This window comes from Paroedura picta, chromosome 15 (assembly GCF_049243985.1).
Source record: "Paroedura picta isolate Pp20150507F chromosome 15, Ppicta_v3.0, whole genome shotgun sequence".
NCBI lineage: Eukaryota > Metazoa > Chordata > Lepidosauria > Squamata > Gekkonidae > Paroedura > Paroedura picta.
This window is the reverse complement of record NC_135383.1, coordinates 14,046,599-14,073,022: the sequence shown is the minus strand read 5'-3', so window position 1 is coordinate 14,073,022 and position 26,424 is coordinate 14,046,599. Positions and strand designations below refer to the sequence as shown.

Sequence of the window (26,424 nt, the reverse complement as noted above, 5' to 3'; positions counted from 1 at the left end):
TGCAAATCTTTCTCTTTTGTTTCGGCACGGGAGCTACCCCAAAAAAAGGTTTGCAGCACATCAGCTCTAGCAAAAGCTATAAAGCAGACATCTGCAACGTTCTGCGGTCAAAGAGGCCAGCTACATCAAATATTTGGAGGAAGAGATTGACGGAGCGTCAGTATGAGAAAAGCCCGTTGCCATAACGGAAACGATTTAACCTACAAGAGCAAGTCCCATCGCAAAATTTGTGGCAGGGGATGAGCTTTCACGAGTAATGGTAGGTGCTTTTGTGAGTCCCTGCTCACTTCTTCAGCTATAGCCCATCCGTCCTGCTGTTGTCATTCAGCCCCTGAAATCGCTCCACATTCTGAGTTCTAAAGACAACTGGACTCACCATCTAGCTGCGTCTCAAGAAGTGAGCAGGGATTCACAAAAACTCCTCCCCTGCCACAAATTTTGTTAGCCTTTAAGGTACTGGTGGCCTCTCGCAGTTTTCTGCTGCTACAGATAGACTAGCATGGCTCCCTATATTTAAACATTTACTGAGAGAGTTGACAGGTTGACTAATAAGTTTCTGCAGCGCGGACACTGGCAGGTTGTAAGTCTTTTATTAGAAAGCTGCACACTGTAAGTCATAGATATACCCAGGAGCACCCAGCGGGATTACTTTCCTGTAGTGGCAGAAATCTGTGCCTTGCTTGTACTTGGGCTATTGGCAGCTGTTCACTTCTTAATCATTTTGCTTCCTGTACAACATCTCCCAGAAGCCCGTTGGCCCCATAAACATGTTGTGACTGCCATTTCCTTAGCGCACTGGCAGTTCTAGCATCCTGCCTCAATGCTCCAAGGTGCTTTAAGGATTTCATTTTCTTTTTTCTGTTTTAAGAGCTCTCTTGGCTTCCCTAGGGAGCCACGTTCGGCTCCAGAGCTGTAGGTGGCAGACCCCTGCTCTAAAAAGTGAACGGGAGGTGAATGCAATGATTCCTTGAGGGGCCTGCAAACATACTGCATTGTCACGAGGGCCAGCACTTTGCTCTTTCCCAGCTGAGAAAGGAGAAACCCTGAAAACTCATCCCACATCTTGGGAGAAAGAGGAAGGATTTCACAGAAGAGCAAATATTTGTAAGGCTTGTTTTGAAAAGGCCCCCACCTAAAAGAGTGATTTGCACCCAATGTTGTTCTCTCTTGCCCCGGAGGGATGGACCAGAACCAATGGGATTAAATTAATTCAAAAGAAATTCCGTCTAAACATCAGGAAGAAGTTCCTGACAGTCAGAGCGGTTTCTCAGTGGAACAGGCTTCCTCGGGAGGTGGTGGGTTCTCCATCTTTGGAAATGTTTAAACAGAGGCTGGAGAGCCATCTGACGGAGAGGCTGATTCTGTGAAGGTTCAAGGGGGGGTGGCAGGTGACAGTGGATGAGCGATAGGGTTGTGAGTGTTCTGCATAGTGCAGGGGGTTGGACTAGATGACCCATGAGGTCCCTTCCAACTCTAGGATTCTGTATCCCATGCCACGTGTATTAACCATGCGTTCTCAGGCCTGTACCCTGCCTGTTTCTCATTATGAAAGACCTTCTTGACTTCACTGCTGTGAAAGCCCACTGAGCTCTCATGTAGATAAGGCCTTTGCTATAGTTGTGCTGTGACTAGCTTCTCTTCCCGGGTTATCAGTACCCCTGAGAACAATTGTCTCCTGTGAGGTGAATACTAACAGCTAGGCACCAGCCTCTTCCCCACCCTCTAATGCCTGTGCCCGGGCACAGGAGTCTAATCAGAATACAGAGCCTTCTGTCAATCATTCTCTTTCCCCATTTGAAGCACAGCAGATCCAGGTTTATCACATTGAAGGCAGCCGACAGATGGGCCCAAAAGAGTGCGTTGGGGGCCTGGGCGGGTTGCTTTATGATACGTTCCACCCCATAAATTTAAGATTAAACCCATTAATCCTAAGCAAGGCAGGGTCGCAAAGGGTCAGGGGTTGTGGGTATTGCTAGTGAATTAATCCGGGTGTGGTGTTATGTGACGTGTGTATAAACGGGGAATTGGAATCTTTCTTGTGGGTAAATTTCATAATTAGAAGAAGAGTTGGTTCTTATATGCCGCTTTGCTCTACCCGACGGAGTCTCAAAGCAGCTTACAGTCGCCTTCCCTTTCCTCTCCCCACAACAGAGACCCTGTGAGGGAGGTGTCTAGGAATATTAATCAAGCTGGCCCTCCGTGTGAGTGCAGACGGAGTGAGTGCAAAGAGGAAGGATGTCGGAAGAGACACAGAAATTAAAATAGACGGCTCTCTACAGAAGAGCATTTCACCGCCACCCTTTCTCTACCCTGCCCCACCCCTCCATTTCTGCATCTGCCCGAAAGATAAGGATAAATAAGGGAACTAAACTAATTTATAAGGGAGGGGGAGGATGAGAAAACTCTTTAAAGGCACGATAGAAAAAGGACAATTTTAAAAAATTAGCTCGATACGTTTTTACTTTTCCTGCCCTGTATCAGGGCTATTGTACCACCCTTTTCAAAAGAAGCAAATTGTCTGTGTGACAAAACGGAAGACAAAGATCTTGAAGGCAAGGTTCAAGCAGATACAGGAACATATTCCCCTGCATCACACCCTGGAGAGATGCTGTTCCTCAGAGTAAGCACTGCTGAACTAAGTGGTCCAGGAATCCGACTCTGTATAAGGCCACCTCCTACGCTTTTGGGTGCAGAGAAGGGCCATTTCGGATCCTTATTTCCACTCGTCTGCTGGCCCCTGCAGAGGTGCTCTCAGAAGGAGCCCCCCGCTGTGCCGGAACAGGTGGGAAGCGACTGCATCAGCCATCTGATTGCAGCGGCGAGAAACCAGCTCGGGGGAAAGGTCTGTTTGTTCCCAGGGCAAGCATCTGCACAGGAGTGATTGCGGCCGATTAATATTCCTAGACAAGTCAGACGGCGTGAGTGCAAAGGGGAAGGATGTCAGAAGGGAGACAGAAATAAAAATAGACAGGTCTCTGCTGAAAAGTCTTTCACCACCACCCCTTCTCTGCCCCGCCCCACCCCTCCATTTCTGCATCTGCCCGAAGGAAGCTAGCTGGGGGGAGGGGGGAGCAGTTACCGATGGTTCATAAGAAGCAAGTTATAATTGGGACAGAGTGCAAAATATTGGGGGAAATGCCAAGAGCCTTTGCTCAAAGACCTTTGTCCCTAATGCTGGTTTTGAAGGGGATGGCACATCTGTTGCCTCCCTGATGGATGCCATTTGGGGAAAGAGTAGCAAAGGTGGGGGCAGGTAAGGGAGGCTGGAGGCATGTGTATGTGTGTGTGGGGGGGGGGGATGTATTTCAGAGCTCTGTTGCCAAATGTGTAAGTTCCGTTTTGCTTTTGAAATCCTTCCTCGGCCCGTTAATTCGGTATGCTTCCGTACTTTCAGCATTTCCCCCTTTTCAAAAGCAGGTTGCTAGCCTTCGAGATTGAAGGGCTGTATTTGGGAAGGAGAAGTATCTGCCATTGTCGCTCCTGCTATAGTCCTATACCTGTTACTGTCGCTCCATTCTCCCAAGATATAAGGACAGGCTGACTCACATCGCTGCAATATCTGAAGAAGTGAGCGCAGTAACCCATGAAATCTGCCCTGCCACAAATTTTGTTAGTCTTTAAAGTGGCTCCGGATTGTTGCCCTTTACTATCCCTGCCCTCCAGTTCTCCTACTAGTACAGTCAAGGATCCATCCCTACAAAAACTAACACATTCAAGAAAAACCTTAAACTACATGTTAAGGGCTCAGAATCATCCATGCAGATGGAGTGGGTTTATAACTAAAGAAACTCTGGTTATTTACTCTGCTTGAGTGATTTGATCTGCTGCTGGACCTCTTTCCGGGCAGAGTCAGAAATGTCCCCCCACACACCAGGGACACACGTCACTTCTCCTCCCTGAAAACTGTTCTGCCAGGAATTCTATGAAGAAACCCTCCAAGTGGCACAATTCCTGATTGCGGAGGCTTTCGAGACGCAATCCAGCAACCACGTTCATGACTAACACCAAACCGGGCTTGGAATTGACAATTTTGGTGTCTGCAGAAATGGCACGTTGAGAAATCCATGCAGGACTTGGAAGGACAAGCCCAGAAGGATGAGTCTTCCAGGGCACCAAACCCCCCTGCCTGCTGCTTCCAGCCTCCCTAAACTGCTGCCTTAAATCATCTCCTCTCTTCATTCAGATGAGAGAGTCCAGAGTGTGTTAATGCAGGGGCTCGTCTCTTGCCTTGAAGACTCCCTGATCCTGGAGGCACCAGTTGTGTGTCTTCAGGGCACACAATTATTATTTAGCCAGCCAGCGTGGTGTAGTGGTGAAGAGCGGCAGCTTCTAATCTGGCGAGTCTCCACATGCAGCCAGCTGGGTGACCCTGGGCATGTCACAGTCCTGATAGTGCTGTTCTGACCGAGCAGTAATATCAGGGCTCTCTCAGCCTCACCTACTTCGCAGGGTGTCTGTTGTGTGGAGAGGAAGGGAAGATGATTGTAAGCTGCCTTGAGACACCTCCGGGCAGTGAAAAGCAGGGTATAAAAACCAACTCCTCTTCTTCTTCTTAAATGAGGAGGCCCTAAAAGCAGTTACAAGGGTCTAGCCGTGATATGAATTGAACTTGCAGTGCTGGGAATGATTCATTTTCTTTTTCTCTTTTAAAAATGCGACAGAAAAAGAAGAAAGAAGAAAGAAGAAGAACTGTTATTTTTGTGCCCCGCATTTCACTGCCCAAAGAAGTCTCAAAGTGGCTTACAATTGCCTTCCCTTCTTCTCCCTATAACAGGCACCCTGGGAGGGAGGTGGGGCTGAGAGAGCCCTGACTGGCCCGAGGTCACCCAGCTGGCTGCATGTGGAAGAGGAGTGGGGAATCAAACCATGTTCTCCAGATTACAGGCCACCACTCTTAACCCCAACACCCTGCTGACTGTCTTAGTAATAGTTGTGTGTCCTGAAGATGCCTCCGGGATCCTGGGGTTTTCAAGGCAGAGGTGACTTGTCATGGCCGTCCTCCACTCAGCAGCCCGGGCCTTCTTTGGTGGTCTCTTATGCAAGCACTGACAGTGCCTGACCCTGCTTAGGTTTCCAGCTCTGACAAGGGCAGGCTAGTCGGGGCTAATTAGCCTTCTCCGTGCTATTTTCCCAATCGGAAATGACTGTTCTAAGCCCCCGGAGAAAAGGATAAAAAGGCAGGCACAATCGGGCTGAAAGCAGCAGGGGGGAGGGGTCGTTTCTGATTGGGGAAATGGCACAGGGGCAAAGCCGCCGCCCCCACCCATCCGCACCATCCAAATCAGCCGCTGGCACGATTAACGGCAGAGCCAAATTACACTTCTGGGACTCACATTGCAGAATCTCAGCTCTGCATGGATGGGTGTTTTATTAGGTTCCTGCCCTCCTCCCTAAAAACAGCCTTGAAAAACCATCCTCTTTTGCAAGAAAAAAAGCGACTCGGGCATGCATCGGAGATCCTGTTCCGCCAGGCCTACCGTTGAGGCCAGGAAATAGCACCAACCAGACGCCGGCCTCCTAGCCCGAGACCCGATCCACTGGTGAATCCCTCCAGGCTCTGCCTAGCCCCTCAGAAAGGTTTACAGTATCAAGAAGAGGCCGTTTTTAAAGTGTTTCATTACTTAAATATTTGGATGATTGTTTTTTGTTTGTTTGTATGATTGTTTTAATTGTTGATTGTTGTTGTACGATTGTTGTTACCCGCTGTGAGCTGACCGGGGAAGGGTGGGACACGAATAAAAATTTATTATTATTGTTGTTGTTAATTATAAAGTTGAGCAAGTATGCACACCACGGGGCAAAGGTAAGAGGGATAAGATGTGGTGAGGAGCCCGCCTAATGCTAGCAAAACCCGAATAAATTGGGCAGATTGGCTTCATATTGCGCGATTTTTGCAGATCACAGAAGCCGGTTTTTATTGGCACAGAATCTGTCTGCTTTAAACATGGAATCTACACTCCTGGGTAAAGGAAGAGGCCTGGAAGTTGCCTTCCTGAATAACAGTTGGGACCGCGAGGATTAGAACCCTAAATTCGTAAATCCATTAAAAACAAAATTGTAGGGTATTGAAAAAAACGTATTGCATAATGTAAGGACGGTGCCACAAAAGAGCACGCGAGACCACATGTTTTGGAACAGCTGTCCGCAAAAATCTGCCGGCTTCAAAACTTTTTTTTCCTTTTGGATGGAAAGAATTCATATTTCCTCTTGGCGCTTGAAAATATTTATAAATATGGCAGACTCCTTCTCCATTCCCACCTCCTGGCCTGTGAGTAGAAAGGAGAAAACAAACGACCACAACCAAACCCTATAAATTTCTTGCGGCCACCATGCAACAATATCTTCTGAGTTATTGGCATTGCCACCAGGGAGGTGATCGAAATCAGTTCCGGAACTGAAAAGCACGTTGCCCATAGCTTTATTTTTATTCTCTTGATTTTGCCAAGTTTCAGAAAGAACTTTCTCCCATGGCGTGACTGTGCATCTATGTGCTATTATGCATGTTCCCAGGGAGACGTACTTCTAGATCAGTGCGAAAACTGGGAAAGGGGCATAATGTTGCACAAACATTTTCATCCTCCACAAAATAAGCTCAGCCTTGGGGGTAATTTTTTGTACCCCCTTTGTGAACGGCTATGGAGGAGGGGGCCCAGGAGATGAATGAGGCATCCCTAATGCAGAGACAACCAAACCTATGATCCCTGGTTTTAGGGTTTACATGTACCACTCGTCTCCAGACTACAGAGATCAGCTCCCCAGGAGAAAACGGATCCTTTGGTGCAGTGGTCCCCAACCTTTTTATCACCGGGGACCACTCAACGCCAGGGACCACTCACCGGGGACCACTCAATGCCTTTTACTGAGGCCCGGTGGGGGGGGGGGTAGTTTACTCCTCTACTCTCAACCACTGCCCTAGCGCTCTCTGATCGCTATGGTAATGTTTAAAGGTAAAAGGTAAAGGTATCCCCTGTGCAAGCACTGGGTCATGTCTGACCCTTAGGGTGATGCCCTCTAGCGTTTTCATGGCAGACTCAATACGGGGTAGTTTGCCAGTGCCTTCCCCAGTCATCACCGTTTACTCATTTTACCGACCTCGGAAGGATGGAAGGCTGAGTCAACCTTGAGCCGGCTGCTGGGATCAAACTCCCAGCCTCATGGGCAAAGCTTTCAGACGGCTGCCTTACCACTCTGCGCCACAAGAGGCTCTTGGTAATGTTTAAACATCCCTTCAAAATAAGATACAGACACGCCACAACAATGAAGTGTGTTGTAAAGGGCCGGGGGGGGGGGGGGAGAAGGCGTCCTTCGGGGCCCACCTCCAATTAGTCGAAGGACCACATGTGGTCCGCGGCCCACAGGTTGGGGATCGCTACTTTGGTGGATGGGCTCTCTGGGATTGGGCCCCACTGAGGACTCCGTCATCCTGAAGCTCCACCCCACATCTCCAGCAATTTTCCTGCCTATATCCGGGCACCTAACCCCCGCATCCTCCCCCAGCGGCCAAGGCAATCTATCTGAGACTAACGGTAGTTAACAAAGAGACCCGAGATCCTGGCTCGCTGGACCAAACTAAACCACAGTCAGCAGAGCAGGCTGCTTTCAGACGACTGCATCGACCCCTCACGAAACCATGGTTTCTGCCAACCAGACAGACACTTTCTCGCACAGAGAGCCTCGAACAGGATGTCTCGAGAGCACAGCCGTCAATCTCCCCCCCACACACACACACGCACACACCCGCCCTTTCATTACCCTGGCGCGGATACTCACTGTTGTTCGGCTTTGGCACGGTCGCTGAGGAAGAAGAGGGCCGTGGCGAGGAAAAACATCCCCCCCAGGACGACGACAAAAGGGCACAGCATGAGCGCGTAGCCTAAGCTGAGGAATTCCCAGAGCGGGGACTCTTTTGTGCTCTGGCGTATCAGGTCGGAGATCTGGAGAGGAAGCAGAGGGGGCGGGAGAGGGGTTAGTTTATTTCCAGGGGCTCCGGCTGCGGCGGGAGCGCAATTTATTCCGTGTGACAAGGTAAAAGCGATGACTTCCTGGCCGAGATGCCTGGGGAACTCTGCAGCAGAAAATAAACCTTATGAAGAAAAGAGATGCTCCAGATAACCCAGCTTCCCTTCTTATTTATTTATTTCATTCATACCCTGTCCTTCCCTGAAGGTTCAAGGTGCCTTACTGAAGGTTAAAACACATCAATAAAAATTAAATGCCAGGTTTTAACAATGTTAAAAGTTAATGAGATCAGCAGGGTGTAGTGGTTAAGAATAGCGGCTTCTAATCTGGTGAGCCGGGTTTGATTCCCTGCTCCTCCACATTCAGCCACCTGGGTGACCTTGGGCTTGTCACAGTCCTGATGGTGCTGTTCTCGCAGAGCAGTTCTCTCTGAGCTCTCTCAGCTTCACCGACCTCACAGGGTGTCTTGTTGTTGGGAGAGGAGGAGAAGGCGAATGTAAGCCACTTTGAGACTCCTTCGGGTAGAGAAAACCAGCTATAATAATAATGATGATGAAAAAGCCAACAATTAAATGGAAAATTACTCAGTTGGTATCTCACTACCTCCTTCCACAAATGAAAATGTGGGAGGGATAGTTGGACGGGTTGTAGACAGAGAGGCAAGCAACTATAAGGGTATTTTGTACTTTTTACTGGAGGAGTTTCAAAGTGACTGGCCCAAGGTCACCCAGCAGGCCTCCTGTGTCTCAAAGTGGCTTACGATCATTTTCCCTTCCTCTCCCCACAGCAGGCACCCAGTGAGAAAGGTGAGGCTGAGGGAGCTCTGAGAGAACTGTGACTGGCCCAAGGCCACCCATCTGGCTGCACACGGAGCAGTGGGGAATCAAATGTGGTTATCCAGCTTAGAGCCTGCCACTGTTTAACCATGATACCAGGCCGGCTCTCAAAAGACATTCAGGGGCGGTTGGCCATTGCCCTCCATGGGGAGCTACCTCGGTCTTCCCTGGTGGTTTCCCACCCAAATATGAACCGAGGCTGAGGCTGCTTCGTTCCAAAGCTCTGATGAGAACAAGGCAATAAACAACACCAACAACACGTTAAACAAAACAGCAGGTCCTTACAAAGCCAATCAGGTAGGGACTCCCGGCATCTCCCAGAAGGTGCGACGTGAAGCTCTGCAAGGCCACAGCCGTCGCCCGGCGTGTCGGGATGACCACATACTAAGGAGAAGAAAAAGGACTTTGAGATAAGAAGCTTAACTGTATTCCAGGATCTCTTAACCTGGGAGAAGAGGGGGCAATCTCCCCCCCCCCTCCGATAGTTAGCTGCGTTAAGAGGCAATTGCAAGCCCAGAATCCTATGGCTTCTCAAAATGTATGCAGGTCACAATCTATTTGGAGCAAATGCCTGGAGCAAATTTCACCAATTCTGCCCCCAAAGGGGCAACCACAGGTAGTTCCTGTGAGGGTGATCCAGCACATTCTGTGCCGCCTTAGCTTGATCCTTGGTACGTTTATGCTCCGAAAAACCTGTTAAGTTTCTAACGTACTGCTGGACTCGAAGCCAGGTCTCCTCCAAGAGTATTTTGGAGCCCTATTGCAGGAGTAGCTGGAGTTCCACACCCACTTCTGGGTCCTGGTCAGCCCCCCCCCCCCCCCCGATGCTGCTGCTGGGGGCTTTGGCTGGGGGGTTGCTTAGCAGGCTAATCTTCATGGGGATGGTCTCCTGAAGGCAAATCGTTGGACCGCTTTTGGAAGAGCAGTTTGGGAAATTCCAAATAACCATCAGCTCTGCTTTTGCGGGACCAGGATGGTCCAAAAGGTTTGTCACTCGCTCGGGGGGGGGGGATGTCACCCTGCACGATTTACGCAGTCGCTAGGAAGGAGCAGGGGGAGAAATTGATGACGGTTTGTTGAAAACCACCCCTTGCCTGTCCAATTAGGAACAGAGCCTCCGCCTACGGAACAGCACGGTTTTGGACGGCCGCACAAAGCCTCAGAAGTTAATTTCTCAAAGCATCCGTAATGACAGTGTAATGGTTGCCCGGCGAGATTTAGTACACTTGCTTCTCTTTGCTCATTCCAACGCTCTATTACGGAAGGGGAATAATCGTGGGCCCTGGCTGTTTCAAAAGCTTCTTTGTCCATTACCCTTATTCAAAAGTTGCTAATTGAAAGCCGATACAATTAAAGTAAGTGGTTCTCCTCTTTGCATCCCATTCTTTTATGAGGGTTTTTTCTCTCTCTCTGGTTAATAATGAAAGTTGAAAAGCACTGCCCCAGGGAAGGATAGTTAAAGGAAAAGGCTATGTGGGGTGCAGAAGTCCCTTTCCTTGATCATTCAAATCCTTGGCCTAAACTCTCTATGTATGGGCGAGGGTTGCCAACTTCCAGGTAGTGGCTGGAGAACCCCTCCTGGCAACACTGAACAGTTCGCTTGGAGAAAATGATAATTTTGCAAGATAAACATCCAGAGCATTACAGCCCTTTGAAGTGCCTCCTCCCCAAGCCCCACCGTCCTCAGGCTCGACCCCCGGGTAGTTCCCCACCCAAAGCTGTAAACCCTAGTTTGGGTTCTCAATATTCGCAATACCACATATTTTAAATGTTTTGGACACAACTTGAGCGTTAATTCTTTTTAAAGACACCTTCCGCCCCCAGGATTCCCAGAATCTTGTATAAATTATAAACCTGGAATCAGTAATTTAAAATAATGTATCCACAGTGTGAAAAGAGTGATTTTTTTCCTTTCCTTCCCCACAATCCTATAACTTGGATGGGAGCACCCACTGCAAACAACTGGCAATAGATTTAGAACATTCACTGTGTAACTTAACATATGGAATTTGCTGCCACATTTACGTAGATGGCCTTAAAGAAGAGCTGATACATTAATGATATTCTCATCAATGGCTACAAGTGCTCATCGGTTTAATGGAACCCCCATTGTCAGACACAGTATATCCTTGACTATTAGTTGCAGGAGAGGCTTTGGCTTTTGTGTTCTCCCTGAAGGCCAGGGATGGCCAAACTGTGCCTCTCCAGTTGTCCATGGACTACAATGCCCATGAGCCTCTGGAAGCACATGCTGGCTGGGGCTCATGGGAACTGTAGTCTATGGACATCCGGAGAGCCATAGTTTGGTCATCACTGGGACATCAGTTTAGTCACAGTTGGAACCAGGATGCACAACTCGTGGTTTGGTTTATGGGTTGGATCCATTTGGGTTTGGGGACATGTTCTTATTTTCTTAAGAAAAAAAATAGCCAAGATGAAAGAGGGAAATGATAGTTAACAGACGATACCACATTTTGTGCACCAGAGACCAAATTCCATACAGGTGTAGCAAGCCCTCAACTGTTTCTATGTAACTAATAGTAATACAAGAACAAGAACAAGGGATGGGAGACTCCCAACTCCGTTGCTTTTTTAAATACCAAGAAAATAGAAAGAACGCTTAGTAAAAACTACAGCTAATTTCCAACTTTGCAGACGAAGCCAAATTACAGGCCCTCGCTGGCATTTATAGTACTAAAATAGAACCCAAACAAAAAACCCATGCCCACAGGGCTGCCTTTAAATGTCCCCAGCCAGAGCTGGGAGTTGGTTGGCTAAGTCAGCCAGCTCTTGGAAACAGGAAAGGAGAAATTGCCTCCCTCGCTTCCTCCAGGTGGCAGGACACCACTGTCCTCTCTTCCCACCACGAAAATCCGGTGGAGCTATTCGTAGCATCACAAAGCAGTGTGGGTGGTTTAGTGTGCTGGACTAGGCAGAGTCCCATGACCAAAACTGCTGATCTGCTATGAAGCAGTTGCCAACTCTGAGGCACGCCTACCTCGCAGGGTGGTGGTGAGGATAAAATGGGAACTATCTGTGAACACTGAACCACCCTGAACCTTTTTGTCCAAAAGGGTAAGAGTAAAAATGGACATATTGATAGGAGGAACTCCCCTAAAACAGCACTGCAGGTTCCTGGCAGTGGCTAGAATCGCCAGGAGCACCACCATGGGCAAAAAAACAAAACAGCAGTTTTCTACCAGCGGTTACACGGACTCCTCCTTAACCCCCAACTTTTTGCTTGTTTATTTAGACCAGGGGTGGCCAAACTTTGGCTCCCCAGATGTCCATGAGTGCTGGCAGGCGCTCATGGGTAATGTAGTCCATGGACATCTGGAGAGCTAAAGTTTGGCCACCCTTGATTTGGACATTCTATCCCGCTTCTCTCCTTTCATTTTATCCCCAGGACAGCAACCTCGTGAGTAAGGATAGGCCTAGAGCAGGGGTAGTCAAACTGCGGCCCTCCAGATGTCCATGGACTACAATTCCCAGGAGCCCCTGCCAGCGAATGCTGGCAGGGGCTCCTGGGAATTGTAGTCCATGGACATCTGGATGGCCGCAGTTTGACTACCCCTGGCCTAGAGAGTCACTGGGCCAAGGACAATGCGCAAGCGTCCGTGGCAGATTGAGGGATTCAAAAACCCAGTTCTCTCGGATCCTAGTTTGACACAGGACCGGAGTCCCTAAGATGCTACTGGACTCAAATCCAGGGTCCGCAGACCACAAAGACACGCTGGCTCTCTTGATGACAGCTGTGGGACAGCAGCTAGAACGAGGCTCCTCCTCCCTTTCCAGTCCTTCACCTACCTCAATCCTGATTCTAAGGGGCAGCTGTGTTGCTCTGAAGCAACGGGACAATCTTTGAGTCCAGTGGCACCTTTAAGGCCAAGGAAGTTTTAATCCCGCATGCGCCTGAAAACTTGTATCCAGAATTAAACTTGGTTGGTCTTAAAGGTGCCACCGGACTCAAACTGGGTTCTACCTGAAACCTGTTAGCGGAATTCTCTTCGAATCACGGTTTCATACTGTGCCAGACCCAGTAGTGTGAGCAGGGAATACAGGTAGCTCTGAACTACAGCCGCCCTGATTCAACTCACCATCAGGATGTCGGCGGTAATGGCCCAGTTGGAGAACAGGAGGGTTTCACCGATGAAAATACAGACCTGTCAGGAAAGCAAACCAAAAAAAAATTCCTTATCAGCCATGCAATGCAAATGTTGATGTTTGGGTCAAACTGCAATCAACACTGAGGTTCAGCAACTGGAATCAACAAAGGGAAGAAGCTAGATTGGGCCGCAATATTCAGGAAGGGTTTTTTTGATGGAAGGGTTTACTGAATGGTTGGAAGTTAATAAATTTTTAATATTTTTAAAACTTGTTTATTGGGTCATATGACTAGATACGGTCATGTCAACCTGCCCTCCCCCCCCCCTATGGCCAAAGATGGGCTTGGAGGGGGTGAGAAGGGGAAGGGCCCTGCAAGGCAGGGCAGTATAGAAATGTAATAATAAACAAATAAATACATTAAAATGTTGTTGTTCTTGCTAGGCTTTGTGTTCCTTCTCGGGTACGTGCTAGGAGTTTGGAACTGGGAAAGCTAGATAAATTAGACAGGCTCGTTCAGTGAGATGAGCTGTATAAGTTAGGGAGCCTCTTGTGGCGCAGAGTGGTAAGGCAGCCGTCTGAAAGCTCTGCCCATGAAGCTGGGAGTTCAATCCCAGCAGCCGGCTCAAGGTTGACTCAGCCTTCCATCCTTCCGAGGTCGATAAAATGAGTACCCAGCTTGCTGGGGAGTAAACGGTAATGACTGGGGAAGGCACTGGCAAACCACCCCTATTGAGTCTGCCAAGAAAACGCTGGAGGGCGTCACCCCAAGAGTCAGACATGACTCGGTGCTTGCACAGGGGATACCTTTACCTTTACTTTTATAAGTTAGGATCCCATTGCAAAAATGCGCTTCAGTCTTTCCTGTCAATACATACGTAGGCTCCCACAATGCTGCTCTTGGCGGCGACAAAGATGAGACAGGTGAAGATCGCTGACCCCAGCATCCCCACGGCACACACCAAAGGGTCCGCTCGCTGTGTTTTCAGCCGACACCACTTGGTCGCCCCGGCCCCGGTGATGACCCCCAGGAAGCCGGTGAAGCAGGTGATGGCGCCGAAAATCAAACTGAGGACAGAAAACGTTCCAAAAAACATAATTGTATAGATGGATAGTAAGGTGGAAGACAGGTGAAAGTTTTAAGAGGCAATGGAAGGATGAGTCAAGGGTGCAAAATGTGGCGTTTACTGACAGAACCCTGAACATGCAATGGACAAAATAATTTCCAGGGCAATCGAGGGACCATTGGTGCACTTTGCAAGGAAATTGGACCCTCTTTCAAAATTAAGATAAATCATCATGCGCCTCGGGTTAAAAAAAAAAGAACCCACTGTAGAGCTGCCACAGTATGCAAATGCATTTAAATTTAATCAGCAGAGGTGACTTGACTGCATCTCAGGGAAGGTCCCTCCTCTGCCATTTACTTGTCTGTTTTTGACCAATGACTCAATGCCTTGTCGTTGACCATGAAAGCCGACTCCACTGAAAAGCATCCTTTTGGTTCACCTGTGCAGGGAGCTGCCGTACATTGCTACAAAACGGTGGGATGAATTCCAAACAACCAGCCAGGCTCACCTGTCCTTGGTGCCACAGGGCTGCGACGTGCAGGTCTCTGCTGTCTTCTGGACCACCTGTGCTCTGTGGAGGTAGAGGGGGATCCACATTCCCAGAGCCCCTGTGGCGAAGGAGACGGCGGAGGTAGCCAGCGAGGAGAACACGTAGCTGCGACTGGGGAGACAAAAGGGCTCGTGTGGGCCTGCGTGGGAGAAGAGGCTGCAAATCATCTCAAACGTGCCACTTCACCAAAGAATCCCGAGAATTCTCATTCTGTGCGGCTGCTCGGAATTCTTTGTCAGATTCCGTCACAGTTCCCAGAATTCCCTGGGAAGAAAGGCTACTAAGATAGCTGTAGTCTGTGGGTGCAGGTGATCCCAAAGTCACCTGTGTCAGGACTGCCACACTGCAGAGACAGGTACAGCACCTAGCACATGGCTAGTGTTGAGTCCATGCTGAATGGCAGCTTTCATCATGGCTACCATGGGAGACATGTGGGCAATCTAATGCGATAACCAAAGAGGATGGATTGGGGAGGGGGCACATGATAGCCCTTTGCTTGACTGTACATCACAGGAAAGACCAATGGTTCTAAGGAAGGAAAGAAAGTAACAGATTCCCAGAAAATGAGTAGGAGCAATACTTGAGGTAAAAAGGTAAAGGTATCCCCTGTGCAAGCATCGAGTCATGTCTGACCCTTGGGGTGACACCCTCTAGCATTTTCATGGCAGACTCAATACGGGGTGGTTAGCCAGTGCCTTCTCCAGTCATTACTGTTTACCCCCCCAGCAAGCTGGGTACTCATTTTACCGACCTCGGAAGGATGGAAGGCTGAGTCAACCTTGAGCCGGCTGCTGGGATTGAACTCCCAGCCTCATGGTCAGAGCTTCAGATAGCATGTTGCTGCCTTACCACTCTGCGCCACAAGAGGCACAATATTTGAGGATTCTTGTCTCAAATGCATTCCCCACTACTAGGACTACATTACAAAGGGCTAAGTTGTCATGAGCCTATGTGGCTTAGAACTTGAGCTAATGAACTAGATGCTAACACATGGAATTATATATATACACACACTTGAACATTTTCGTTCTCTGGAATTATACATGCCAGGGGTCCCCAATGTGGGGGCCGCCAACATTTTTTCGGTTGCTGGCCACGTGGTTTTAGGACTTGTGCAAGGCCATGTATGGCTTTTCCCAGCTGGGCTTCTGACTGACTACTGGCAATCTAATTGGCTCTGCAAGATTATGCTGTGAAACTAAAATTAAGCTACTGCCACTGTTGTGTAGCTGGCTCCGCCCCCTTTGGCAGCCATATTGTGGCAGCCATTTTGTTGCTGTGCCCACCATTCCGTCTCGGTATTCCAAAGGGGGCCACAGGCGCAAAAATATACACAAGGGAAGATCTTTGTTCTCTTTCCGCTTGCAGATGAGAGAAAGCTGTTTTGAAATGATACAGGGGTGGCGTATGAGAATCTCTGAAAATATATGACAGAATTGTAGGCAAGGCTTGGCATTGTCCAAAGCAAACAGGCTATGCTGAAAGGCTACGATGACGAAAAACACTGGGAATCCTGTCGGCTTCCGATATTCTGTTACACTGAGAAGGAGATGGTAGGCAGAATAGCCATCTTATGACTGGGGAAGGCACTGGCAAACCACCCCGTAGAGTCTGCCATGAAAACGCTAGAGGGCGTCACCCCAAGGGTCAGACATGACCCATTGCTTGCACAGGGGAGACCTTTACCTAATGTGTTTTAATGCATGGGGGATTTTAAGGGTTCTGTGTTTTTGCCATTTTATTATAAACCGCCGCGAGTCTTTGAGAGCAGCGGTATATAAATCAAGGAATAACTACATAAAAATAAATGTGCTACAGACGGAACTGTATATGAGCCCTGATGATGTTGCCTTACTTTCTTATCAGGGCCTTCATGTCTCTCAGCCAGGAGGTCCGTGCCTTCAGCTGCGCTCCCAGTTGTTCAGCATTGCCTCGCTTCGCGGCAGGAACAAATATCAAGATGAGAGTCCCCGTGATCATTCCCAAAAGCGGAGAGACCTGAACAAGAAACAAAAAGCTACCCGTGAGTACTGTTTAGCTATGCCTTTTTAAAAACACAGGATGTAATTAGGCTATGTCTTCCTAACAGCCCCCCCATGAAGCCTCCCTCCCTCCCAACAAAACTGAAAATAACAAAGGTGAATAAATTCACCCATTCGTTCACTATTTTCATTCTTCTATGACGACGGCTGCTCAGATTTCCTGTTCCTATTCAGGGCAACATAACCGGCTTATGGGAAGCTGAATCATGTAGCAGCCCACTTGGAAATTTAGCCCCCCCCCAGTCGCCTCTCTGCACCCATCCAAGCCCCTACCTAGCACCCAGTGCATTCCTGGACGCACCGGGCTTTACTTCTAGTTGTTTAATATTTGCCTTTCCCCCATTCTATGTGACAACATTACAGGGATTTATTTTTGCTATTTCGATTTGTTATACATTGCTGTGCTTCCTTCTAATTTGCTCCGGTCCCTCCACGCAGCAACATTTTATTTACCTTCATTTGATAAAAGATGGATTTAATGCAGATGGGGTGGCCAAACCGTGGACTAAATCCCCATGAGCCCCTAATAGAACGTGCTGGCAGGGGTTATGGGAATTGTAGTTTACGGACATCTGGAGAGCCAGTTTGGCCACCCCATGGAAATGCTTGCTCTTCATGCCTTCTTCAGCCTCTCTAATTCTATTTTTGGTTATCCTGTTCTGGAGATCATAGAATCATAGAATCATAGAGTTGGAAGGGGCCATACTGGCCATCTAGTCCAACCCCCTGCTCTACGCAGGATCAGCCCTAACCATCCTAAAGCATCCAAGAAAAGTGTGCATCCAACCTTTTCTTGAAGACTGCCAGTGACCATGAAGAGTAGAGTAACACATAGAAGAGTAACACATTTTTCTGAAAAAGTGTGTTTCCTGGAAACTCTATGCCATAGATTCAAGTCCAGGCTTGGACACAGATTCCCACTCATGCATATTTCCCGTGGCCTGGCTTACGACTGCAGTTCCCTACGACGAGTTTCAGTTCTGCCCCACTGATGAGACTTTAAAGTGAACTGTCAGCCGCGTGAAGCACTCAGGCTGATCAATCAGTTAGCAGGCAGATGGTTCACAGGCAAATTAATTCATTACATTTAATTAATTCACATATTATAAATTTGCATATTACACATTTGCTAATTAGGCACTTAAAAGACATTTTGCAATGCGCAGATGAAATAGATTTTCCTGTTGCTGATTTGCATGCGCAGAATATGGAGATCCTGAAAGAAGGGGAAGCTGATTTAAAAGATTATCGCTCATCGTCAGGTGCTGTCTTTTCCATTCCGTTTCGTGGGGAGCAGGCCAGAATCAACATTTCTCCCCAATACACTAACGCGTCCTTAACGCTGGCAACTGGCGCAGAGGTTACAGCATTGAACAAGGATCTCGGAGATCTAGGTTCAGGCCCCCATTTTGTCACCGAAGCTTGGCTAGATGGCCCTGGAACAGCCACACACTCCTAGCCGAACCTAAGACACTGGGTTGTGTAAGGGAAAAAAGGGAGGAAATGCAATTCCACCCCAGTTCATGAGAAGATGGTTATACAGAAACGTCATGGCCTGAATCTCTCATGGGCAGATGGAGGGAGGAGAAAGCCAATATATCACGGACGGTGTTTACCCAGCATTAATAACCGGGCCGCTTTGACAACCGCAAACGGCCTCGCCATAAGATCCTGAAAAGACAGCAATGGGGAAAGGACGGGGCATTGTTCTCTGCTGGCACAATTCCAGGCAGGGTCAAAGTTCAGGAAACAGTTCTGCTGGCCCGTTTCCTGTGGGCGACTTTGGCCAAGGGCATCTTTTTATCCATGTACTGTGTGCTATTCTTCCCTGCACATTCCTGTCCCCCCCCCCAAAATCCCCCAAGGAAATAGAACAGAAGGAAAAAAAATGTCTGGTTGCAGGGAAATAAGTGTTCAGGGAGACAAAGCATAATTCCATCCTACCGCCAAACCTCCTGAAAACAGGAAAGCAATTCCGGCTCTGTTTATTGACAGCCAACGAAACGAAGAGACAGCAGAGTTAATACTTGGCTGGAATCTTTGCCTTCCTGCCCTGACAATAATCGACTAGGAACTGGAAATGTCCTGAACTTCATACAGAGTGAGCGGTTCAGCGAGGTTATGCCGTGTGCTATTTTGCACAGAATCAGTGTTCCTGATTTACAGCTTATTATTATAAGTATCCGTCCGGCCGCTGGAACGCAATGCTGCACCGTTAAGAGTTTCTGCATGTCTTTCTTTTTGCAACTGGGAAAGTGCCTGCCATTAATCACTAACCTTAACATTTTTATTGCCCCAATGTTTTTGCAAATGACAACTGAGCCCATAGGACTGATTGGCTTTTCTAGCAAATATCATACTGCATATCTGGACTTAAGATGCTATTTACCAATTTGCTACTAATTTACTTTCTCCTTGTATCTGTACTTTAATGATCCCTGTCCCATTGTCTGAGGAAGACTGCATGCACTTGAAAGCCCACGCCTTGAATAAATCTTTGTTAAAGGGGCCACTGGACTCAAATTTTGTTACTCATGTCCTTTAGTGCTAGGAAACAGGTAGAACACTTGCCAGAGCATCCTCTGGTCCTATAACGCTTTCAGACAACCATTTCTTCAGTGACAAGTATTCCTCTTATAATAGCTCTCAAAAGGAGCTACCATCCCGGCACAGATTGTCTTTGAAACAAATGCCTAAAGCTTCAATGCCGGACAAAAATCTGGAAGGCCTTGAAGAAATGGTTGTCTGAAAGTGTTTACAGAACCCGGGGACACTCTGGCAAGTCTTCCAGCTGTTTACTAGCATGAAGACATTCTAATGGTGCCACCTTGTGTTCTGTTTTCTTTCCCATCGGCGTAACTCCCGCCTGTAGGCTGGCAACTAGATTGATGCAATGATTATATTCGTGTGCAACAGTCAAATGTAGGTGGGGATGGGGTTGGACATGTCAGTCCTGACGACGCAGGAGGAGATGGTGAAGCCTGGTGACATCACTTCCTTGGAGTGGCCTGGTTACGCCCAGTGGGAGAGTCCGGGTGGCATCACTTCCAGTGAGATGGCACTTCTGAGGGTGTAGCAAGGAGGCTTGGTCAGCTGACATCACCTCTGGGCTTCCTCGAAGCCGGAAAATTCTTTCAAGAGTTCCTCCACAGTCAGAAGGCTGAAAAAGGCTGCCCTAGAGCTCTGTAGCCAATATCAGTACTGCACTGGAGTGCTGATTCAGCAGGTATAGCTACTTTGCATGGGCTTAAATTGAGCTCCTGTACCAGCCCCACGTTTAACCATGCTTGCCTTGTTTCTATCATGTTTAAAATCGGGCCTTGGTCCTTATCCCTGGCATGCTAGCTTTCTACAAACAAGGTGGGCTTTTCACCTTTTTGCAAGGCAGCGTTCCAACGGGCGATCCCTTCCTCCTCCCCGCTCTGCGTTGCGAAGCGCTGAAGCCCGTAAAAGCTTTATCGCTTACGGAAAATATAAATCGGGCCTTAGTCAGAGATGCAGATCTTTAATAAGATGTTTAAACAGGCCTGTTAAAATTGGCTGCCTCTCACCCGCAACGCCCAGTGCCAGTCGCCAGCTACTTGCTTGACGCTTGATCCGGTGATATATCCTAAACCGCTGGAAAAAACAAAACAAAACAAAAACAAGCACGTTAGAGGAAGATAAAAGCATTATTCCATTAACTTATTCAATGTTCTTTGCCTGCCTGGTTCCCCGGTAGATCCAGAGAGAGTTAGCAGCACTTTCTAAAATGCATAAAGCAGAAAAAAAGATTAGAAGACTGGGGATTTAACTGCTCTGGAGCTGCAGAACCAGCCAGTGGCTTAAATTGTGCCTTCTGAAAAGCGCCTTCTGAAAACGTTCAGCTTTTGTGACCCTCATGAGGGAGGGAATGTGAAGAGATGCTGAACAGTGTGATTGTTGTGAGCCCATCGCCAGCTGCAAAAAACCACAGGAACACTGTGATCGATGTCAGATAAAGAGGCAAACATCCTAGAAATCTGTTCTCTTAATAATTAAAATCCAACACCCTTCGAGCTCAGAAGGTTAAGACGACATTCTGGCAGGCGTTCAACCGGGACTGTAGATGTTCTGCCAAGTTTAATGGTTATTCTTTCTCGCCACCGAATACTAGGAGCCATAGTTTTGTGCGGGAAGGGGTAGGGATCTCTTAACAGAGTATTCTCAGCACCTGCGTCTCCCAAGATCAGCTGAAATCCCCGCGCTCCTTGGCCAGGTTCGCCAGGTAACCTTGCGCCAGTCGCTCCGTCTCACCCTAGCCTACTCCACAAGGTGGTTGTGACAATAAAATGCAGGGGCAGGGAAACCGCAAGCCCAACTGAAGAGTTCCTTGGAGGAAGGGAGAGATTAAAAAGTGACGCAGGGTGGAAAGAGGGTCTGAAGGCTCAAGGGGCTATAATTTCAGGGAATTCTGCTTTTGTTTTGAAACACGCAGGAAACTGTTCAATTTCCCGGAGAATTCTTCAGGAAAAAGCTGCCTTTATCAGTATAAGCTCTGGGAGGCTTTTTTTTTTTCCCTGAAGAGCTAAAGGAATGCTTTCAACTCTTTGTTTCAAGGCTGGGCATGACTACTCTGGGATCGCGTGGCCGACCATCCCGTTGCACAGATGTTTTGTCACCCGGCTGATTACTGGAAGGGTTTCCCTCGGTGGAAAATGGAGACTCATAACACTGGCTTGCTCCGCAGGAAACAGCCCTGCCGCTTGGAATTTGGAGCTGAGCCTTGCGGTGCCCACCCCGTCTGCAACCTTACCCTGCTGGGGTCAAGCATTGTAAAGGCTGTGCATTCCTCCTGTCTACAGAATCAGAGCCTGCATCAAGCTGAGGAAGGAAACGTATCGAGCGGAAAGAAAACAGCAGTCCGGAAGTTCGGCGGAACACCTGCTTTGCAGGCAGAAAGCTCCAGAAAGCTGTATTCAGATCTCGTTGCCACTCCGCTGTCTGACCCACAGTTATCAAGATCTAAAAGATCTAAGGTGCTACTGGACACAAATCTAGCTGTACTACTGCAGACCAAACTGGCTGCCCTCTGTGACATCACAGCAGTTAAGCCAATAGCTGCAAGAGGAACACTGTGTCGACCCAACCCCAATATCATCCACTACCTATTGAATAAAGCAGGGGTAGTCAAACTGCGGCCCTCCAGATGTCCATGGACTACAATTCCCAGGAGCCCCTGCCAGCATTTGCTGGCAGGGGCTCCTGAGAATTGTAGTCCATGGACATCTGGAGGGCCACAGTTTGACTACCCCTGGAATAAAAGGACCATCCTGAATGCTGCAATTGTATTTCGAAGAATTCCCTATGCCTTGATTATGAGCAGAGTAACTAGTGTTTCCCTAGGCTCTTGATTTACACCAGCCTGAAAACAGTGCTGAAATTTCAACCATGTTCTAATCTGTCTTAAAGGCAGAGTGGGGTGGGCAGTTCAAGGCAGCAGATTTGGGAAATCATTAAGGGTGGCACAGTGGGACAGAGAAAGTTGACCTCCAGCCAGGATACCATCCAATGGGAACTTTCTCCAGTGCAACTTAAGGACGCAGTTCATCTTCATGGGGTTCGCATGGAAGACCTTGTGCTCCATGTCAATTGGTGGAAAATGCAGGCAACCTGCATTGTATAATGCCAAGCATTGCGCCATCCCAGATACCACAGGAGCAGACAAGCACATCATCCACTACAACCCCCAAGGAATCATGAATTCACGTCTGGGAACAGAAATCAATACTCCGGGGTATTTAGGCCTCTCCACTGTAGTCAGTAACTTCAGGGCACAGGAGGAAAGAGACAAAATACAAACCTACCTGCCAAGGGGGATTGCAAAATAGAAGACAGAGAGCATCAGCGTCCGGGTGTTTTTGTTGAAGAGATCTCCGATGATGGTGGGGGCGATGGTAGAGTAGCTGGCTTCGCCAATGCCGACCAAACCTCGCGAGAGGACAAAGAGCCAGAAATACTACGGGGAAGACAGAGGAAAGGGCAACAAAAGTTGGTAAAGTGGCACTGTTATCACCACAGGCATTTTGTCGAATTATCTTGGTCACCTTCCCTCGGAGCATTCAATTAAAGTGGGGTCGTAACGGTTAGGAGGCGGAACTATATTAATCAGGAAGTCTCAGTTTGAATCTCACCTGTGCCACAAAGTCCCTTAGTGGTTTCAGGTACTCCACAGCTCCCCCTCTGTGTCTAACACCAGGGTGATAACCTGCCTTACAGGGCTGTTGTAAGGATTGCAGCGAGATAACTTTCATAAGGCATGCTGGAGAGGGGAAATTATTTATTTTTCTTTCTGCAGTGTGGTAAGAGGCAGATGCAGGGGAGGAAGCGGATGCAAGGAAGGCTCAGTTGTCCTCCTGAGATAATGTGATTTATTAGGGGCTTGAGTGTTTGAACGGCCACATCCCCCCATGCACCCTCCTCTGTAGGCAAAACTACATGTTACAGTTTTTAAAGAGTTATGGTTAGACCCAGCTCAGGTTTCCCACAGCTTCAAGGCAATTCTTGAGAAACGCCTTATTTTTAAGAAAGAATGAATGAATGGCACCACAGGAGAAGGAAGGTCCCCTGCTTTCCCCCCCACAAGCAGGGTTTTTTTGGTGAAACCGAGAGGGGGGAGATATTATGCTAATTTTGTTGCTCTACAAGAAGCATCCGTGTAGGTGGAGTATAAAAATATGTAAAAGAAACCCCCTTGGTCATGGATATGAAGGAACGCCATAGAACAGGGGTAGTCAAACTGCGGCCCTCCAGATGTCCATGGACTACAATTCCCAGAAGCCCCTGCCAGCATTCGCTGGCAGGGGCTCCTGGGAATTGTAGTCCATGGACATCTGGAGGGCCGCAGTTTGATTACCCCTGCTCTAGCCCTATCCTTACTCACGAGGTTGCTGTCCTGGGGATAAAATGAGGGGAAAGGAGAGAAGCGGGGTAAAATGTCTAAATGCTGGCAGGGGCTCATGGGTATTGTAGTCCATGGACATCTGCAGGGCCGCAGTTGGACTACCCCTGCCATAGAATCATAGAATCATAGAGCTGAAAGGGACCTCATGGGTCATCTAGTCCAACCCAACCTTGCCTGTGGCTCTGTGAGTTTCACAGCTCTGGCATTCTTTGGGCCTATTTATATGCAACGCAGGTCAGCACGCTTGCGAAAGCTCCAGGTCCCCGCCCGTTCCCTTTAAAAGCCAGCCTCCAACCCGCCATTTTGCCAGGTACTTTCAAAGCAGAGCGGATGTGCCATCCCAGCACCTCTACTGTCACCTTTTCTCCGTTGAGTGCTAGAAACTCCACCTCGCTATCCACTTTGGGAACTGCAGCGTGCCCTACAATTACAGGTATAATTACCCTCTACCGCATTCCCTGTCCTATTGAAGACAGATGTGTGTGGGTCGAACCCTAAAGGGCAAACTCATGACTCAGGGCCATTTAATTAGTGTCCGTGGCCCAGCGCTAAACCACGCCGGGAATACTGCAGAGATCAGCTGAGGCCCGGGAAAGCCGCATTTTAGAGAAGCGGTAATTTTCACAAAAGGGCACGCATGCTGAATGAATTAGCTGGGCAGGGAAGAAATTGCCAAGGGGGATAAACAGGAGAGGCAAGTTTTTAATTTCCTACGACACAGCGATGCGCACGCTCAAGTGGGGGAAGCACAGTCCAATACGCGCAGGGTATGCGTCTTTGTTTATTTAGTTTGTATGTGGATTTATATCCTGCACGTCATGATGCTCCCGAGAGTGAGCTTGATCGCATCAGATCTCGGAAGCTAAGCAAGGTCGGCCCTGGTTATTATAGGCTCAGGAGACGTCCAAGGAATACTGGGGTCATGGCATGGAGGCGGGCAACGGCAAACCACCTCTGAACGTCTCTTGTCTTGAAAACCCCGCAGCAGCCTTTCTCAACTTTCTTTTTGCCATTGAGAACCCCCTGAAACACGCTTCAGGCTTCGAGACACCCCAGAAGTGGCGCAATCGTGCGGAATATGCATAGCTGTGGACACGCCCACCTGGGGCTCCTCCCCTTCCCGCCCCCTCCAGGCCCCTCATTGGCCATTTGCGGCGGGGACGGTGGGTCGATACGATCGTACATGACCGTATATGGTCATATCACCCGATAAATGTTTGATCAAATGTTAAAAAAATGAACTCCCACCCCTTTGGGAAACCCTTCCAGGGCCGTCAAGAAGCCCTGGTTGAAGAAGTCTGACCTACGGGGTCACCATGAGTCAGGCCCCGCGCCTTGACGGCACTTTTCAACACCACCGACATCTGAAATGCAAAGCCCGTTCATGCCGTGAGCGAAAAACCTGCAGCGTCTGCTTCCAACCTCTGTCTTCTGCTGAAAAGGAAGAAGCTTGGCTGGTGTGTGCGTATTCAGTGGGGAAAAAAAAGATTTGAAGAGTGACAAGGGCAGAAATGTCACCCCTTCCCCTCAAGCGTTGCATTTCCCAAGTTTAATTTTACATGAAAATAAGACCTGTCAACGGGCTGAAATGCGAGCTGAGGCTTCGGAGTCCCCTGGCAGAGAGAAGCGTTTTGTTCCAAGAAGGTGCAGCTTTCAGGAATGCTCTTAGGTGATGCTTATAAGAAGAAGGTTCCTCATGTCTAGAAATCCCGCTCCAGGGATAATTCAATTGAAACCTCTCCCCGCTTTTTAACACTTGAGGAGTGAAAGGCATAGAATCGTAGAATTGGAAGGGTCCTTCAGGGTCTGTCCACCCACACTGAGCCCCAATTCCATATCCAGATTGTTCTCTTTCCCCCAAAAAAAGTCCCAGAATCCCTGCCCGTCTGGCCCGGAGGAAATTTGCTTCATGATCCCAAAGTGGCGATTGGCGTTTCTCTGGGCGTGCAAGAAGGGGCCAGAAGAGCAAGCACCAACACAATCCCTTCTGCCCAACCACTCACAATCTCCCTGTGTTCACAGAATCAGCATTTCTGCCAGGTGGCTCTCTAGCCTCTACTTAAAAACTTCCAAAGAAGGAGAGGCCACCCCCTCCTGAAGAAGCCTGTTCTACTGAGGAACCGCTCTAACTGTCAGGAACTTCTTCCGGATTTTTAGCCGAAATTCTTTGGAATTAATCTCAAACTACTGGTCCTGTTCCGACCCTCTGGACCAACAGAAAGCAACTCTTCTCCATCCTCTATGGCAGGGGTAGTCAACCTGTGGTCCTCCAGATGTTCATGGACTACAATTCCCATGAGCCCCTGCCAGCGTTTGCTGGCAGGGGCTCATGGGAATTGTAGTTCATGAACATCTGGAGGACCACAGGTTGACTACCCCTGCTTTATGGGACAGCCCTTCAAGAACCTGAAGATGGCTATTCTATCACCTCTTAGTTGTCTTCTCTCCAAGCTAAACGGACCAAGCTCCCTCAACCTTTCCTCATATGTCTTAGTCTCCAAACCCCTCACTGTTTTGGTTGCCCCCTCTGGACACACTCCAGTTTGTTTACATCCGGTGCCCAAAACTGAACCCAGTACTCCAAGTGAGGTCTAACCTGAGCAAAGCGGCAACATCACCTTGCGCGCTCTGGACACTATATTTCTTTTGAGGGAGATGGTGGTGGGGTGGCTAGAGAACTGGACTTGGGTTCAGTGTAAACCGCCCAGAGCTGCAAAGAAATGGGCGGTATAGAAATCCAAATTAAAAAAAAAAGGATCTGGGTTCAAATCCAGGAAGCTCTCCCATGGAGGGCTTTGAATAGGTCACCTGCACCTAGCTTTATAGTTAAGAAGAAGAGATTATTTTTATACCCTGCTTTTCACTATCTGAAGGAGACTTTGAGATTCGTTCAGATAGTGAAAAGCAGGGTATAAAAACAACACTTCCTCAAAGTGACTTACAG

At 48.4% G+C, this 26,424-nt stretch overlaps 1 protein-coding gene across 2 annotated transcripts in view; it reads right to left on the bottom strand.

Moving 5' to 3' along the window:
• SPNS2 (SPNS lysolipid transporter 2, sphingosine-1-phosphate) overlaps window positions 1–26,424 on the bottom strand; it is a 93,746-nt gene that overhangs the window by 5,602 nt on the left and 61,720 nt on the right. For both annotated transcript variants that reach the window (XM_077311682.1, XM_077311683.1), the window contains exons 4-11: window positions 22,384–22,535; window positions 20,110–20,176; window positions 16,372–16,514; window positions 14,475–14,627; window positions 13,778–13,967; window positions 12,893–12,958; window positions 9,081–9,179; window positions 7,771–7,934 (exon numbers count right to left, since the gene is read on the bottom strand). In XM_077311682.1, coding sequence (XP_077167797.1) covers window positions 7,771–7,934; window positions 9,081–9,179; window positions 12,893–12,958; window positions 13,778–13,967; window positions 14,475–14,627; window positions 16,372–16,514; window positions 20,110–20,176; window positions 22,384–22,535 — 1,034 coding nt within the window. The remainder of the gene's footprint in view (window positions 1–7,770; window positions 7,935–9,080; window positions 9,180–12,892; window positions 12,959–13,777; window positions 13,968–14,474; window positions 14,628–16,371; window positions 16,515–20,109; window positions 20,177–22,383; window positions 22,536–26,424) is intronic.